Below are 18,573 nucleotides of genomic sequence, written 5' to 3'. Positions count from 1 at the left end.
GAGTCCAAAAGGGGTGGAAGAGCAATCATTTTTGGCAGTTTTATGTTTCTCTGAACAAGAAGGGGTGTAGAGTATGCATGATTTCGACGCAAATCCTGTTTCAAACATAGTATAAAGTTTTATGACATAAAAAAGTAAAAAACCCTTTCAAAGTATAAAGGGTTTCAAGCTTTCAGCGGGAAGCTTTTAGAGCTTCCAAAGCCTTTCGAGCTTCTCGAGGGCGAGAAGTCTTTCGAGCTTCCGGGCGAGAAGCTTTTCGAGCTTCCGGGCAAGAAGCCTTTCGAGCTTCCGGGCGAGAAGCTTCTCGAGTTTCCGGGCGAGAAGCCTTTCGAGCTTCCGGTCGAGAAGCCTTTCGAGCTTCCGGGCGAGAAGCCTTTTGAGCTACCGGGCGAGAAGCCTTTCGAGCTTCCGGGCGAGAAGCCTTTCGAGCTTCCGGGCGAGAAGCCTTTCGAGCTTCCAGCGCGAGAAGCCTTTCGAGCTTCCAGCGCGAGAAGCCTTTCGAGCTTCCAGCGCGAGAAGCCTTTCGAGCTTCCAGCGCGAGAAGCCTTTCGAGCTTCCAGCGCGAGAAGCCTTTCGAGCTTCCAGCGCGAGAAGCCTTTCGAGCTTCTAGCGCGAGAAGCCTTTCGAGCTTCCAGCGCGAGAAGCCTTTCGAGCTTCCAGCGCGAGAAGCCTTTCGAGCTTCCAGCGCGAGAAGCCTTTCGAGCTTCCAGCGCGAGAAGCCTTTCGAGCTTCCAGCGCGAGAAGCCTTTCGAGCTTCCAGCGCGAGAAGCCTTTCGAGCTTCCAGCGCGAGAAGCCTTTCGAGCTTCCAGCGCGAGAAGCCTTTCGAGCTTCCAGCGCGAGAAGCCTTTCGAGCTTCCAGCGCGAGAAGCCTTTCGAGCTTCCAGTGCGAGAAGCCTTTCGAGCTTCCAGCGCGAGAAGGCTTTCGAGCTTCCAGCGTGAGAAGCCTTTTGAGCTTCCAGCGCGAGAAGCCTTTCGAGCTTCCGAGCAAGGAGCCTTTCGAGCTTCCGGGCGAGAAGCCTTTCGAGCTTTCGGACGAGAAGCCTTTCGAGCTTCCGAAGAATGACCTTCAAATGCGAACATATTTCAAAGAAACCACTATGTTTTCGCTATAGCCTGTCAAACGATGGTGAAGTTATCGGAAGCTCAGTATATTCGGTGGATAGTAAAGTGAGCAACAAGCATTTTCATTAAGTCTTCGTCGTTTGGTAGATACACTTAGCTACAGTTACACAACTCGCGATTGAGGAGAGATTTTTTATTTATAACACGGCCAATGATTCGCTTCCAACCGTCGTCGACTTGAAAGGCTGGTATCTGATGCTATGAGGCAAACATTTTAATGGAATTTTAAAGTACTTCTAAAGTTGTTGAAGCGACGACAGAAATGGGAAACGTTTGCCTAGCGCTAGTAAGTGGGTAAGTTTGTTCACATTACTAATCCAGGAATGCCACTCTGAATCGATTTTTTTCCGCTGTATGGCAGGGGTATGAAGTTTGTGCGAGTATACGTGGACTACACCGGACGTTATACATGGGACTACGTCGAGGTAATTGTTTTGATAACAAAGTTGTTCCAGTGAGCGTTCGATTTGAGAATATATAATTTATTGGGGATAAATATTGGATGAGCTTTTCAGTAGAAGAACGATATTGTTTTCCGAGGATAGCACTGAAACAGTCCGGAACAAGAAATGCGGTGCACACAGACGTAAATAGTTTGGAGAAATCAACTAATCTAAGGGAATAAACATGTAATGATTACGAATCAATAGAACATGGAATAAGAGAACAACAACAACAACAAACATCTTCCTGTACCGATTTTTTGAAAGAAGAATACGCCCAGTGAAGCTACAGAGCAGGAAAGCTCTCCAAGTTTCGCAGGGAAGCTCTTCAAGCTTAACAGGGAAGCTCTCCAAGCTTCACAGGGAAGCTCTCCAAGCTTCACAGGGAAGCTCTCCAAGCTTCACAGGGAAGCTCTCCAAGCTTCACAGGGAAGCTCTCCAAGCTTCACAGGAAAGCTCTCCAAGCTTCACAGGAAAGCTCTCCAAGCTTCACAGGGAAGCTCTCCAAGCTTCACAAGGAAGCTCCCCAAGCTTCACAGGGAAGCTCTCCAAGCTTCACAGGGAAGCTCTCCAAGCTTCTCAGGGAAGCTCTCCAAGCTTCACAGAGAAGCTCCCCAAGCCTCACAGGGAAGCTCTCCAAGCTTCACAGGGAAGCTCTCCAAGCTTCACAGGGAAGCTCTCCAAGCTTCTCAGGGAAGCTCTCCAAGCTTCACAGAGAAGCTCCCCAAGCCTCACAGGGAAGCTCTCCAAGCTTCACAGGGAAGCTCTCCAAGCTTTACAGGAAAGCTCTCAACGTTTCACAAAGAAGCTCTCTTAGCTTCGCTGAGAAGCTGTCCAAGCTTCGCAAAGAAGCTCCCCAACTAACAATTACTCATTTAACAGGCACCATTATGACGAATTAATTCAGCATGATGTTGAATAACATTTGAATTATTTTCACGTACAACCTATGTTCGGGTTTTGTTCACACAAATTTGGAGAAGTTATAAAGCATCATGTTGTGCACCAACTTATTTTTTTGTTTTTCAAAGCGTTTTACAAATGTACAAGAAAGTTGTTATTAAGCTTTGGCAAAAATGACTGAAAATAAATAAAATTCAAAAAAGTTGAACTCTCACGAGAGTAATTATTTGCTCTCATGTTGAGAACACCTATTATGAAATAAGAATTACATATAAAATTACCTAAATCCGGATTAGAACTCGAGACCTGTCGATTGTCAGCCGCATGCCTTCCTATCTGCGCCATCCTAGAGATGGTGAGATGCAGCACCCAAGGCAAAACATAATCTTCCCATGACTCAATAATGATCACTCCTGAACTTGTGTTCAGCAGTGGTGAATTAGCACAGCACATGGTAATCAACTGAACAACGCCTTATACTTCAACCGCTGTTCAACTCAAAACACGTGTTTTCCATTCTGATTTCATTGTCAGTATTTTTATCGCACGGTGAGAAAACTTGTATCGAATGCGGCCAAAAAAAAGTCCTTATTGAAGATATTGTTTCCAGACGAACTAATTGCGATATGAAAATGTGTTTATTTTTATTAATAAATGTCGGATAGGGGCTGTCCATAAACCACGTTGTCATTTTTTTGGGACTTTTCAACCCCCCCCGCGTGGTCATTAGTCCATACAATTTATTTGATATGTTCATACAAAATGGTCATTGGCCGAACCCCCCCCACCCCCCCCCCCCCCCCCTCATGACCACGTGGTTTATGGACAGCCCCATACGGGGATTCTCTCGGCTTTTGCAGTCGGTGACAGCAGCGAAAACAAGTTTGCCTCAACTTCCGACGGTTTCGGTTTATTTTAAACCTTCTTCAGGGGATTAAAGGCTTGTTTTCTTGTTAGAATCCATGGAAGCCCATGAAACATTGTCCAACGCAATTTGGATGGCGCCACCTTCAGTTTGCTCGTATCAATACGTTTGGTAGACAGTGTAGTGGTATAAACTGTTCCCTTAGCTTTTAAGCTTATTTTTGCTTATTTTTTGCCCACAGTCGATAAGCAAACAGATTAATAAATGTCGATCTTTAAAACTGTATGACTATATGTGGTGCGGTATGGTCTTGGACATGGTGCATTCACATCATCTGTAATCTACTCATGCTCAGTCGAAGATCCGTAAAAAAAATTTTATATTTATGCTTTTGTCATGGAATCTTGATATTATGTTCAATAAATAGTGCATAAGGATGTTTAGGGATACTTGAAATGTGTCGATTTCTGAATGCTGTTTGGTTATCTAGGTGACTGTGGGAACAATATTCAGTAAACACGACAGCACTGAAATGTCAAATGCATCGATCCAAGCGTATCGTACAATCGAACTGCTGCGGAAGATAAAAAAAAAAATATAATGATCAAGGTACAAGATATCTTGTTACAGACTAATAATAATAAATAAATTCCTCATTTTTACGATGATTACGTCTCTTGGCACTCAATGTTAAACTACATAATTCTAATCCATTTTATTTTATGTGATTCGTTTAAAATTTTGGTTCATTGATAACTTGGTTGTCTAAACAGTTTTAGCCATGATTTATCCCATAATCCGAACAAAGTTAGGAGTCAAACAATGGCGAGCTGAAGGCGTTTATTTGACAAATGAAAAGCACATTGTTCAGGAGCATATGCTTATCGATACATCAGCTTAATAGGATGCAGACAAATGTTTTGTTAAACTATTTTGTTAAGGAATCAATGCTTATCGAATAAATTTCTTGTTAAACTTTTGAAAAGTGATTTAATTTATCATTGTTGATACCGATGAGGAAAGTCGAACATTGACTATTTTCTCAATTGAAAAATCATTTAAACAGTAATGTGTAGAACATAATTTTAGTTCAGCTATCATTACCATTATTCAGCAACAATTCAGCAAGCTTGCTTGTTTGTGACTTGAAATTGTTGGCTGGGTCTCCAAGTTTCGCTAGGCATTCTTCAAGCCTCTGTTATCAGGGCAGCTCTCCAATTTTCACAGGGAAGTTCTCCAAGCTTCACAGGAAAGCTCTACAAGCTTAACCGGGAATTTTCTCAAGCTACGCAGAGAAGTTCTCCAAGCTTCGCAGAGAAGCTCTCCAAGCTTCATAGGAAGGCTCTCCAAGCTTCGCTTGAAAGCCCTTTAAGTTTCGATGGGAAGCTGTACAAGCCTCACAGGGAAGCTCTCCAAGCCTCACGAAGTTGTCCAATCTCCGCACGGGAGCTTCAGATGCAGCTTGAGATACTCACAGAGAGTTTTTTTTTACATTTTGTGCAGCAAATCAAGGCACATTTTCCCTATTAAATTCGTGATTTTATCGCACATGTATAATGCATAATGTCTAAACTACGAAGACATTATGCAACCAAACTTAAATTCTGTCTAACAAAAAATACGCCATCAACAAAAGGAAAACCAACTATGACAGACAGAACCCAAGAAAATTATGCTACTCTGAAATCGCGATACGAGGAAGATGATGATAAATAATGAACGAAACAATAGCAAACCCCCAACAATGGCTCCAAAGGCTGTACGATGGATGACTAATGTAACGAATGGAAAAGAATAACGCGCACATCTTTTTTTCCCGCTGCTGTTTTGTATTCATCCTGAGAGCGATCTTTTAAATACAAATTTCAACCATCGGACTCCTCCTCTAATAAGACGCAACAACAGAAAACAGTGTAAACCAAGGACTCCGCACAGTCAACAACGGCTGCGGCGGCGGCAACGACTAGCGACGACGACGACGACGATGAGATAGTGGAAAAGTTGCCTTGAATACGAAACCAAAGAATCGTCGCATTTCACAACAAAACACACAAAAAAAACTGCGCCGTAACAGCTTCTTCCTCTTTTTATCACTTCAGTTTGCTGGTTGGTGGTGGGGGCTGGTTTATGCACACTCGGCCAGATTAACGCACAGCTTTGTGGTTGATTTCTTCGCGAGTGAGGAATGACTCCGGTGGAATTACTGGCACATGTTTTACACACTCTGAAAAAAAAAAACTGGGAAGCAAAAAGTGTATTCAAACAACACACACGGTGGTGGCTGTGCAAAGGAACCCAAGCCATCCAAGAATCGCAGCCCAGTTTAACATATGTTGGAACACCCGGTCTCAGTATCAGTGCCCCAGCCAGACTCCACCACCAACTACTATTTCAGGCCGTAGCTTGCACGGCACAACTGTTGTTCGGTTTTCATCGCGCGTCCCAACAGAAGGAAAACTTGCAAAACACATGAATATAAATGAAAAGCTCTCCTCCGTTTGGTCACAGTATGGTGGGTTGGTTGGGGGGATGGATCGCCGGTTACTGAATGTGTAGTAGGGTGAAGTAGATCAGAATGCCGCTTTGAGGATTTTCAATTTCGTTGTTAAACATTTGAGAACTCTAGGTGGTGAAAAATCGTCATTTTAGGCGATTGACAGTCAGCCAGGTACTTGTCAACTTATCTTATTTCCTGAATGATGCTGCGCCGCCAAAAGCTAGAACATCAAAGTAATGCGCTGGTGCATTTTGTCAGCATCAATGGTAAGATAATGTAGATGATGTTCCCTTTACCGGCCATACCAGTCGGCCAGTATGTCTGGAATAGACGAAAAAACTCAAATTTATCGAAGACACAGTGTGTGCTTAATTGAGAGATAAAATCGTGAAAAACCACTAGTTTTGCTGGGATTCGAATTCACGACTCCAGCATCAGTCAACTCTGAGTCTTAAAAATTTGAGACGAGATTCCAAGTTTCTAATATATTTAATCAGTCTGGCTCCAGATATAGTGGTAATTTTATATTTCTCCAGAACTTTAAAATCTACTTGAAAATTAAATATCGGTTGAAAATGCTATAGATATTCACAGCGAGTGGGTGAACATCAAGTAGTTTTTAGAAATATAGCACTGTTGGGTGGTCAGATGAGTCCTCTTCAAATTCAAAGGTCGGTAAAGGTAAAGTTTCTTGTCAAAGTTTGGTATTTATTGCTGATTTTTTATATCTCTAAATTTTTAGATATTTTAACTGCTGAAACTGGCGTGTAAGTCTAACAGAAAATGCTAACGGCAAGCCACAACTTGAACTCATTTTTTTTTTCAGAACGCGAGTAAAATCTAAAATTTTACCCTAATCTTGAAACTTCTGATTAAAAGCTCATAGTTTTAGATTCAATTTCAGAACACAGACAGTAATTTCAAGACTTATAACTTATAACAGAAGACTTATAGCACAAATTTTTGAATAAAATTAAGGAGAAACTGAAATTCTAGAAACAACTCTTCTAAAAATGGATTCTCCAAGGGAATATTTGAAAATTAGAAAATGGCTAGCAATAACATTAGGCAAAGTTAATAAAGACTTCGCGACCCACCAAAAATCAGACCGCGACCCACCAGTGAGTCGCGACCCATAGTTTGAGAAACGCTGAAATAGAGAATTCTGGAGGTGAAGTTCGAGTATCTTGTGAGTTCTGGGAGCAGATTACCCAACAAACATTTTTTCTGTACAAGAGTGGAACAAACCACTCTTAAGCAAGCTTTAGCTTAAGAAACTGTTGTTCAACTAGTTCTGTTACTTGGGTAGTTCTTGCTTTTTTTTTTATCTGTATTCACGAGATTTTTAGCCCTAGGCTAGTTCATCTCGGGACCCACGCTTTACTTCCCTTCCGAAGGAAGAACCCACAGTTTGTGAGTTTGTCGGGAGTGGGATACGATCCCAGGTCCTCGGCGTGATAGTCAAGTGATCTAACCATCACACCAGGTCCGCTCCACCATATAGTTCTTGCTGTGGAAAAGCCCGGAATCAGTGGAACTCTACAAGAGCCCGGGTTCCAAACGACAAAATTTGACCTATTGTTCGAGATCTTGTCAGCAACCGTGGCCGAATGGGATAAGCTGGAGTGGTGTTTTTGATGCCGAGCAGTTTCGCCGATCATCAGTGCGACTAAACGAGAGGAATGACGAGTTGTGGTTTAACAGCCAAGTAGTGCTAGCGTGGATGTCCGGATCAACTTCAGAAGAAAAAAGAAGTTATGATGTGGAATCCATCAAACCAACCAGCGTTTGGTGAATCGGAGGATAACCAGACACTTGTAGGAGGCGCTTTTCTGGGTTTTGTCGCACTTATGCTCGAGGATCATTTCCCCAGTATAAGTACGTCGGCCCCAAGATCCGTGATCCTGGCATTGTGTCTCATCGGCTTTAAGGACAGACTTGTTAGAATCCCAAAATGGCCGCCACAATGGCCGACTTTGGGACCTACTCACGACTTCGAGGGCACATATCTCTTCGTAACCAAAACCAACGCAACTGATCTTCTTATTTTAAGCTTATTACAAGTGAGCAAGAACAGAATAATAAAATGTACTGTTGTTTGAAGCTTGCTTATTGAGATTTGTGCGTTTGAAGTTCTGATGCACTGTTGAAGCGGGATTTTAATACTTACTTACCTTACCGGTCAGGCTAAGGCCGGGGTGGCCTCTGCTGTACATAGTAGCCGCCTCCATTCCACTCGGTCCATGGCTGTTTGTCTCCAGTTCCGCACTCTGCGTAGGGTCCGCAGATCGTCCTCCACTTGGTTGACCCACCTAGCTCGCTGCGCTCCACGTCTTCTTGTACCGGTCGGATGACTCTCGAGAACCATTTTAGTCGGGTTGCTATCCGACATCCTGATGACGTGACCCGCCCACCGTAGCCTCCCGATTTTCGCGGTGTGGACGATGGTTGGTTCTCTCAGCAGCTGATGCAGCTCGTGGTTCATTCGCCTTCTCCAAGTCCCGTCTTCCATCTGCACTCCACCGTTGATGGTACGCAACTCCTTCCGTTCAAAAACTCCAAGGGCGCGTTGGTCCTCTGCACGTAGGGTCCATGTTTCGTGCCCATAGAGGACGACCGGTCTAATCAACGTTTTGTAGATGGTTAACTTCGTGTTACGGCGAACTTTATTCGATCGTAGAGTTCTGCGGAGTCCAAAGTAGGCACGATTTCCTGCCACAATGCGCCTCTGAATTTCTCTGCTGGTGTCGTTGTCGTCGGTCACCAGTGAGCCCAAGTACACGAATTCTTCAACCGCCTCGATTTCATCACCGTCGATATGAATTCGGGGTGGCGGGCGCGGTGATTCCTCCCTGGAGCCCTTTGCCATCATGTACTTTGTCTTCGACACATTAATGACTAATCCGATTCGCCTGGCTTCACTCTTTAGTCGGATGTACGTTTCCGCCATCGTCTCAAATTTACGAGCAATAATATCAATATCATCGGCGAAACCAAGCAGCTGAACGGACCTCGTGAAAATCGTCCCACTCGTGTTTATCCCCGCTCTTCTTATTACACCCTCCAAAGCAATGTTGAACAGCAAGCACGAAAGACCATCACCTTGCCGTAACCCTCTGCGAGATTCAAAGGGACTCGAGAGTGTCCCTGATACTCGAACTACGCACATCACTCGATCCATCGTCGCCTTGATCAACCGTATCAGTTTATCCGGGAATCCGTATTCGTGCATAACCTGCCATAGCTGTTCTAATAGCTGTTTTAATACGTTTGTCCTTAAAACATCCGCAAGTTAGTACTTAGACTCGTCCATCTTGATGATGACGGTGTCTCCCTTCTCGCGCTTGGAACTTGCCCTCATACCACTCCTTAGATTCGCTGAGTTCCTGTTCCTCTTTAACCTTTCTTTTCTTCTTCTGCCTGTCCACTAGCGCACTAGCGTTCAGGAGCGTAGCATGTATCATGGAAAGAAGTTCACTATGCCAAATCACTACATGAACGCGGTGAGGAGAGCCAGGTACCCCACAGACTCCGTTTACGATCAAGCATATTTTCCACATCCACGAATGTTCAGTCCTCGCCACGGGGGACTAAACACCTAAAATTGGGGTCTGTAGCGTAGTGCTATTCTAAGCCGACAGCTTCAGCAGGAGTTTATTGGATAATTCTTGCAGACATTATTTCAGGAGTTTTGTCTGGGTTTCTCAAGGTATCCACTGAAATTTCACCGACGAATTCATTCAAGGAATCCTGATGATTTTTAGAGAAAGCTCCAAATATTCTCATGGAAATTATCCTAAAAATTCTTTCTGAAATTTCCTCCAGGCATTCTTTTGTAAATTCTTTCAGAAAAGCGTAGGATAACTCTTTAGACAGTAATTTCATCGGAAGTTTCGTTACAGAGTAACTGCTTCTCCAAAGCATCCTCTTAGCGGGATTCCACCAGGGATTTCCGTCACTTAGGGATTCTTTGGCGAAAATTCTTTAGAGATTTCATGAAGAACTGATTAAGGGAATAGTTTGAGAATTATTCCAGAGATGCATCTGAGAGTTCCATTAACAAATTGTTTCGGGTATTTATACGAGAATTCTTTGAAAAATAATCTTTGGGAAATTCCTCTAATGATTCGTTGCGGGACTCCTTGATTGATTCTTCCAGGAATTATGCGATTAATTCTCATAGTCATTCATTGGAGAATTCGATCAGGATTTTCTTCAGGATTTTCATTGGATTTTCCAGGGATTCTTTGAGAAGCTTCTTAAGTAATTTGCTGAATATTTTTTCTTAAGAAATGTTCAAAAATTAACCCGAACTTCTCCAACCCGAACGTTCCAACTGGAACTTGGCCTACGTTTCTTCAATTCTGTGTTCTTTGAGCACTATCAACAGTTATTAATTTAAGGGCTTTCTTTGCCTGCTATTCCTCCTCTCTCCTCTTCTTGGCGTCACGTCCTCAGTGGGACAAAGCCTGCTTCTCAGCTTAGTGTTCAATGAGCACTTCCACAGTTTTTAACTGAGAGCTTCCTCTGCCAATGACCATTTTGCATGTGTATATCGTGTGGCAGGCACGAAGATACTCTATGCCCAAGGAAGTCAAGGAAATTTCCTTTACGTTCCTTGCCTGCTATTGCATGAATTTGTATATTGTGAGGCAAGGATACACTATGCCCAGGGAGTCGCAAAAATTTCCCCAACTGAAACGAGAATCTAACCCGCCGTCTCCAGATTGACGATCCAAAGTCTTACCACTAGGCTAACTGTAGACCTTCTCCAGGTATTCCACCGATATTTATTCAGAAGTTTAACAGCAATTACTTATTTATTTTTTCAGTAATTCGCAGGAGTATACCTTCAAAGATCTTCTTTTAGGAAGTCATCCAGGCATTGTTTTTGGTGTACCCTTTAAGAAAACTAGAAATTTCTACAGTGGTTTATCGGGGAATGCATAAATTAACTTGATTACAAAATTTACTCAATGGTTCCATCAAGGTTTGTTTATGCATGATTCCAGGATTCCAGGATTCCAGGATTTGAAGCATTTTAAGATATTTTTCCTGAGATTTTTCGGGAAATCTGGATTCAAGGAATTCGTTGCAAAATTGCTCCAGAGATTTCTTGAGGACCTTATTTAGGAATTCTATCGGGAATTCACCAAGGAATTTCATCGTGAATTTTCTTTATATATCCTAAGGGTATTGTAATCTAAGGATTCGTCGATGAGTTTTTCAGAGATTTCTTCAGAAATTTACCCAAGAATTTAGTCCGATTTTTTCTCTATTAATTTTATCGAAAGTTAATATAAGAATTTCTTGGGGAATTTTTCATGGAATTCCTTAGTGAATCTCTTCAGGTATTCGTTGAGTGATGCTACCAAATAATCCTTGAGGAATCAAAAAGGCAAAGAGCAACAAATCAGTTGATTTGTATAAGATAACATTTTTTTCAACTTTTCGTTATGCTTTGACTTTTTTGCAACATTTTCCAACTTTATGAAATATCTCATTACACGAAAGAATAATTTTTATTGGAGAATTTAAACACCAAGTAGAAACAATAAACATTTGGAAACAATCTTCTTCTTTTTTTCTTCTTTGTGGCTCAACGTTCGCATTGGAACTTGGCCTGCCTCTCTTCTACTTAGTGTTCTTAGAGCACTTCCACAGTTATTAATTGAAGGGCTTTCTTTGCCTGTGTGACAAGTACAATGATACACTATGCCCAGGGAGTCAAGAAAAGTTTCTCGACTGGAACGGGAATCGAACCTGCCGTCTCCGGATTGGCGATCCATAGCCTTAACCACTAGGCCAACGGGAGACCTAAATGTGGAAACAATGTCTTCAGAAAAAAGATGCATAATTATATACTGAAAAGTCTTCAGAGATTAGAAATTTAAAAAAGGAAGTTGACGCTCAATTTCAAATATCTTCTTCTTCGTTATGGTTGGAACGGGAATCGAACCCGCCGTCTCCAGATTGGCGATCCATAGCCTTAATCACTAGGCTAACTTGAGGATCAAAATTTCTTATATTATAAAAGAAAGCGCAAAATGGTCTTCGGCAATATGTTTTTGTATGGTATTTGTCCATACCGATGATGGACTCTGCATCGTGTATTTCATCGACTGTCCAACGAAAGCATGAGGTTAAATCTATGATAGCCACAACCATGTTGAATGCAACTTTTAATCTGTCGGCTCTCCATTTGGCAGGCCAAGACTAGAAGCCAAACATAATCGTCTTTCTTGTACCGACTTTTCGAGCCCTCTAAGCAGAATACCCTCTTCGAATGAGTGTAATCAGTTTCGTACCTTTTAATTCCGCCCTATGTTGCTTATCCTTTGACAGATACGCGTATTTCGACTACCACTTGTAATCTTCCTCAGTGTCAGTTAACTGGCTTAACTTAACACTAGACAACGAAAACACGGAGCATGCACCAGTGGATACGGAGAAGAAACTATCCTCCCGAAAAGTTTCATCGTCCGGAGCGGGAATCGAACCCTCACTCCATAGCATGGTGCGATTAAAAGCTTGGTGACCCTAACCGCACGGCCACGAAGCTCCACGTTTAATGCGTTCTCATGAAATACGATAAATAAAATACGATTTGCTCCATAGGAAAATGAAAAATCTCCATAACTTTAAACATTTGCACCTTCAAAGCAGTGAAATGTAAAGCAATTCAGCCCTGTCGAATTAAATTATGAGAATATGAAGAATTTTCAATTTTAAATGGAGCAATTCATGGTTTCTATGGTGCACTTTGATAATGCTTAACGAGCATTTATCTATTTTCTATGGAGCAATACTCAATTTTCTATGGGTATAATTTTATTTTTTATGGAGCATTTGCGTTTTTCTATGGAGCATTCACTATTATTTATTGGTGCAAAATTTCATTTGTACACCAAAACCTCCATTTAGGTAATGAGTCGGGACTGCCTAAATAGAATTTTTACCTAAATGGAGTACAAGGTTGCAAAGAAGTTTAATTAGGGAGAGTGACTTGAATAGGAGTTTTAAAGAGGGTCAGAGTTTCAGAGAACTTTTAAGGGAGTTTCAGGAGGGGAGCCCAAGTAACATAACTAGCTGAATAATAGTTTCTTTAGCTATAGTTTGCTTAAGAATGGTTTGTTCCATTCTTATACAGCAAAAATGCTTGTTGGGAGGGGCATTTTCGGGGGTTTTGGAGGGTCTCAGGTGAGAATTGTCATTCAAATGACTAGCTGGGCACAGAAAAAAAAAACCAGCAAAATTTCGCCAGACTGAAAAATTATTTAATGTTGGGTCAATTTTTATCGTATGTCGGGCCACTGTTGGACTAATATCGAACAACGGTTGGGTAAGGTGGCCAAAATAGGTGAAGATAGGTTAATGTCGGGTATGACGTCATCAATGATGGTCAAAGCTTTAAACGTACAACACCACATATTATGCTTCCTAGCTGGGACCCAATTGAATGATATATGCCTTAACTGATGCTGGAGCTGATTATCAATTGCATGAGTGGTTGCCTATCTCAATTTCACCTGGAAATGTCATTTGATACCCCCCCTAAAACCAACCTTATACCTAAATATCAGGTACTCCATCTGTTCTGAACACAATCAAATTCTATTTAGATAACGTTACCGAAATGGAGGGACCTAAATAGATTTTACCTAAATGGATCCTACCTAAATGGAGGTTTGAGTGTAGTGAGAAAATTTTATGTTTTACCGGTACGTTTTTTATGATTTATGGAACGTTTACAATTATTTAAGGTAACATTGCACATTTTCATGGAACATATGTTCATTCTTTATGGAGTGCTTTTTTATTTTCTATGGAGCGTTTCTATTTGATTATGGGTGCAATAAATAGGCTGCCATTTGGAATCATTTCCCCCTGGCTGAAGCTGCCTATAGTAAAAGCAACGACACCCTACTCGGATATAGAAAAAAGAATATGAAAAGATACATTGCGGCTTTGGTCGCAGCAGCAGGATAAGCACTACTTCCAGTAGTGGTGGATAAATTGAATAGACTGTATAGAATAGAAAACCACCGAACAATACATGGAGTGGAGCCTCGTAGCCGTGCGGTTAGGGTCACCAAGCTTCTAATCGCACCATGCTATGGGGTGAGGGTTCGATTCCCGCTCCGGGCGATGAAACTTTTCGTAAGAATAGTTTCTTCTCCGTATCCACTGGTGCATGCTCCGTTTGTCCCTTGTCTAGTGTTTAGGTTTCATTCAGTCTGTGCAGCCTCTGGCTGAAGACGGTGTCCGCGTCTTTTTTTTATTCCCTTCCTTTGTGGGGGAACTAATTAATCAAATTGGTTAGGCAATGGAACCAACAACCAACGGCTGTTGTTGGTCGTTGTGAGTGACTTCAAAAGCAGATCTACCGGAAATGGTCATCCAGTCTAGCAGCGCCGCACCATCTTGCTTTGAAGAGCGTAGTTGAATGTTGATTGTACCGATTCCAGGACACGGACGCGCCGTTACGCCGGCCGTCCGATTTCCATAATTTCTAAAATAAACACGGTCCCAAATGTGCATTAAAAGTTGAGCATTCCGTCTGCCACCAACCTACGTCGGGCCACTGCTGGTCCTCGCCAACCGGAATGTAAATTTAACAACTCAAACAAACTCCAGTTAGGGTCGGGACGGTGGCAGGCGATTAGGGGTAAAATGGGTCATCTGTCTGAAATGATTCTGTGGGATGAACTTACTTAATAATGAGTATGCTACTGGAAAAAGTTCGGGTTATGGAATCAAACGCGCAGGAATGTATCAAGATGTCGAATTCTAGGTTCAATTCTCAATCGGTCAAAATTTCGATGAGTCTTTTTTAGTATGTTTTCTGTTTCCAACGTTTCGATCCTTATGGGATCTTCTTCAGGGAATCGAATAAATTGTTGCCACAAAAATTCGCGGAAAATCTACCAAAAGTGTTGTCTTCAACACAGTGGATGAACTATCATTAAATACCTGTGGATGCGCTTATAGATCATTTTGCTGAGAAGCAGGATATATTCCAGTGGGTGTACCTTACGTCAATAAAAATGAGAGCTATGGGACCGTTTTTAATTTTTTTTTCAAGTTGGCACAATTTACCCCACTATCCCTGCTACAGCTTTGTGATTATTTGCTTATCTAAATCAACAGTAAGTTTAGGCCGGGCTCCTGTTCTAAGCCGGCTTTTTGGCCTAGCCAGCAGCCCGCAAGGTCCTCCAACCAACACAAAGCCGAAACCGTCAAGCGGTGACGGGGGGAAGTTGGGATTGAGGAGCCAACGGTGGTAGTGTGAAGAAAGGGTCACACGAGAAAATGAATTCATAATTATCACTTTCGCCGTCGCCGCCGCTCGCTTTGGGTAAACTCTCTATACTTCAGCTAGCCAGCCAGCGATGGACCAGATGAGATGCCATTGGGGAGATTATCCTATGGACGGTGGTGAGGAGGACAAGCGGTGCCACATCTCACGGGGGAATTTCTGCGAAGGTCGGTCGGTCGGTCGCTCGTCAGAGGATCAAAACCGACGACGACGACGACGACTAAATATGGATGGATGGGTGGTCGGGCGCTGGGCTAATTCACCGTCGAGCTTGGAATTTAATTAGAGCTTTGTGATTTTGGGTTCCCGGTGGATTTGGTGAAAAGTTGTCCCGTTCTGACCGGTGCGGTGGTGGTATGTTAGGGAAACGAAGCTTGGGTCAGAGTTTTGTCAAATCAAATTAAAGTTTACGCATTGGATAAAGTCAATGATGTGTGTTAAGGAATTGAACTACCGTCTACCCCCGTTGGTTTGAACGATACCTCATGCAAACCAACGGGGTTCATTTTTTAATTTGAACTTCCAGTTACCCTGTGAGCATCGAAAAACACACTGATGGTAACCTTTTTGCTGTTTTGTTTTGATTCTGCGTTCCGTTTCACCCCGTTCCATGAGCAGAATGACGTTTGAACCATTTTTAGTTTGAACGATGTGCAGATTAGAGGGGTTCAAATTAAAAAGTGTTCAGATTAGATGAGGTCAAACCAACGGGGGTAGACGGTAGGTTCGGTAGGTGTAATAAATTGTTGCACGGAATTGGATGAGATTATGCAGATTTGTGGGATTTGGGCGAAATAGAGCAGAAATAAGTAAATGTATTACTTGATTTCTATATCAACAAAACAACTCCATCCCTACTCCAGTCCTACTCCAGTCCTACTCCAGTCCTACTCCAGTCCTACTCCAGTCCTACTCCAGTCGTGCTCCAATCCTACTACAGTTCTACTACAGTTCTTCTCCAGTTCTACTCCAGTCCGACTCTAGTCCTACTCCAGTTCTACTTCAGTCCTACTCCAGTCCTACTTCAGTCCGACTTCAGTTCTACTCCAGCCCTACTCCAGTCCGACTCCATTCCTATTCCAGTTTAACTTCGGTTCTACTCTAGTCCGACTTCAGTCCGACTCCAGTCCTACTCCAGTCCAACTCCAGTCCTACTCCAGTCCTACTCCAGTCCTACTCCAGTCCTACTCCAGTCCTACTCCAGTCCTACTCCAGTCCTACTCCAGTCTTACTCCAGTCCTACTCCAGTCCTACTCCAGTCCTACTCCAGTCCTACTCCAGTCCTACTCCAGTCCTACTCCAGTCCTGCTCCAGTCCTACTCCAGTCCTACTCCAGTCCTACTCCAGTCCTACTCCAGTCCTACTCCAGTCCTACTCCAGTCCTACTCCAGTCCTACTCCAGTCCTACTCCAGTCCTACTCCAGTCCTACTCCAGTCCTACTCCAGTCCTACTCCAGTCCTACTCCAGTCCTACTCCAGTCCTACTCCAGTCCTACTCCAGTCCTACTCCAGTCCTACTCCAGTCCTACTCCAGTCCTACTCCAGTCCTACTCCAGTCCTACTCCAGTCCTACTCCAGTCCTACTCCAGTCCTACTCCAGTCCTACTCCAGTCCTACTCCAGTCCTACTCCAGTCCTACTCCAGTCCTACTCCAGTCCTACTCCAGTCCTACTCCAGTCCTACTCCAGTCCTACTCCAGTCCTACTCCAGTCCTACTCCAGTCCTACTCCAGTCCTACTCCAGTCCTACTCCAGTCCTACTCCAGTCCTACTCCAGTCCTACTCCAGTCCTACTCCAGTCCTACTCCAGTCCTACTCCAGTCCTACTTCAGTCCGGCTCCAGTCCTACTCCAGTCCGACTCCAGTCCAACTCCAGTCCTACTCCAGTCCTACTCCAGTCCGACTCTAGTCCGACTCCAGTCCAACTCCAGTCCTACTCCAGTCCAACTCCAGTCCGACTCCAGTCCTACTCCAGTCCTACTCCAGTCCCACTCCAGTCCTACTCCAGTCCTACTGCAGTCCCACTCCAGTCCTACTTCAGTCCTACTCCAGTCCTACTCCAGTCCTACTCCAGTCCTACTCCAGTCCTACTCCAGTCCCACTCCAGTCCTACTCCAGTCCTACTCCAGTCCCACTCCAGTCCTACTCCAGTCCTACTGCAGTCCCACTCCAGTCCTACTTCAGTCGTACTCCAGTCCTACTCCAGTCCTACTCCAGTCTCACTCCCGTCCTACTCCAGCCCTACTCCAGTCCTACTCCAGTCCTACTCCAGTCCTACTCGCCAGTCCTACTCCAGTCCTACTCCAGTCCTACTCCAGTCCTTCTCCAGTCCTACTCAGTCCTACTCCAGTTCTACTCAGTCCTACTTTATTCCTGCTCTTGGGCCAAAAGCAGGACTACTGACTCTTATTCCTTGGCTCTCGAAACCATCTTAAAACTAATTAGACTTAAAATTATAGATGGTATAGTAGTTTATAAATTTCTTCAAAATCTGTGAAAAGTGTTTCACAGACTTTCAATTGGTTCATCATACCGTCAGTCTTTAATAGTTGTTTGTGCATCTGATGGACGATATGACTATCCACACTTATAGAAAGCAAGCAGGACCTGTGACTTGACACATTCACTTCCATCCCCGCTCCCCTTATTGCTCAAGATACTGGGTCAGAAGATAACAAGCACCAACTGGCCCAGCCCGGCTGACCTTCCGAAGTGACAGACCAGTAAACACACATGTCCTCAAGGTGAGCTCAACCGGCTGCATGAGACTATGTAGCGAGCGAGCTTATCTCCTGTGGAATGACTTTTTCTGCTTTGAATCTTTCCCTCGCATACCGACATGTGCTTGTCCCTTAACTACGCTTTTCCTTTTGGAAAACATCAAGCCGCCGTCCGGTCTTCTGGACTCCGGTCGGTCGGTCATCAGTGGGATCGTATTTCACCCTTCCCGGACGACGACGACGCTGGCTGCTATCCACAGTCGGGATCTGAGTAATGTCACGGACATAAATAGAACCGGACAGCCGTGACACAATCAGGTTCCTCCCCACGACCGCGCACTACATCAGCGTGGTAGAGTCAAAAAAGCTTCTGGCCGAGTCCGAGTTCGAGTCCGAGTGGATGTCCTAATCGATTTCCTCCCTCATCAAGGGTCTTGTAACTATTAGGGATCCACCAGTGGCAGCGCCCCTTCCATTTTCGGTCCATTTCTATCACTTTCATCGTTCAGAGCTGTTGTTGTTGTTGTTGCTGGTGTAGCTGTCGACGTCGGATCGCCACGCTGGCGCTCGTTGTTGGTTGCTGGTTGATTGAAATTGCAAGATAAGTTGATAAGTGTAAAACAAGCATCGTTCGTCACTGTCTTCGTTTTTTGGGGGTGGTTGGGGTAAAATGTCTGTGGTGTCTAATCATAATTCGCACACCT

The 18,573-nt window shown here is 43.6% G+C and overlaps 1 protein-coding gene across 1 annotated transcript; it reads left to right on the top strand.

Moving 5' to 3' along the window:
• The first annotated feature begins 1,488 nt into the window (after nucleotides 1–1,488).
• LOC115265179 (uncharacterized) lies at nucleotides 1,489–17,552 on the top strand. The gene is made up of 3 exons (XM_029869443.1): nucleotides 1,489–1,548; nucleotides 16,014–16,232; nucleotides 16,278–17,552. The coding sequence occupies exons 1-3, from the start codon at nucleotides 1,489–1,491 to the stop codon at nucleotides 17,550–17,552; spliced, it is 1,554 nt and encodes a 517-aa protein (XP_029725303.1).
• The last annotated feature ends 1,021 nt before the right edge of the window (nucleotides 17,553–18,573 follow it).

This window comes from Aedes albopictus, chromosome 2 (assembly GCF_035046485.1).
Source record: "Aedes albopictus strain Foshan chromosome 2, AalbF5, whole genome shotgun sequence".
NCBI lineage: Eukaryota > Metazoa > Arthropoda > Insecta > Diptera > Culicidae > Aedes > Aedes albopictus.
Note: the sequence above shows the minus strand (reverse complement) of the source record. Positions and strands in the feature narration are given on the sequence as shown.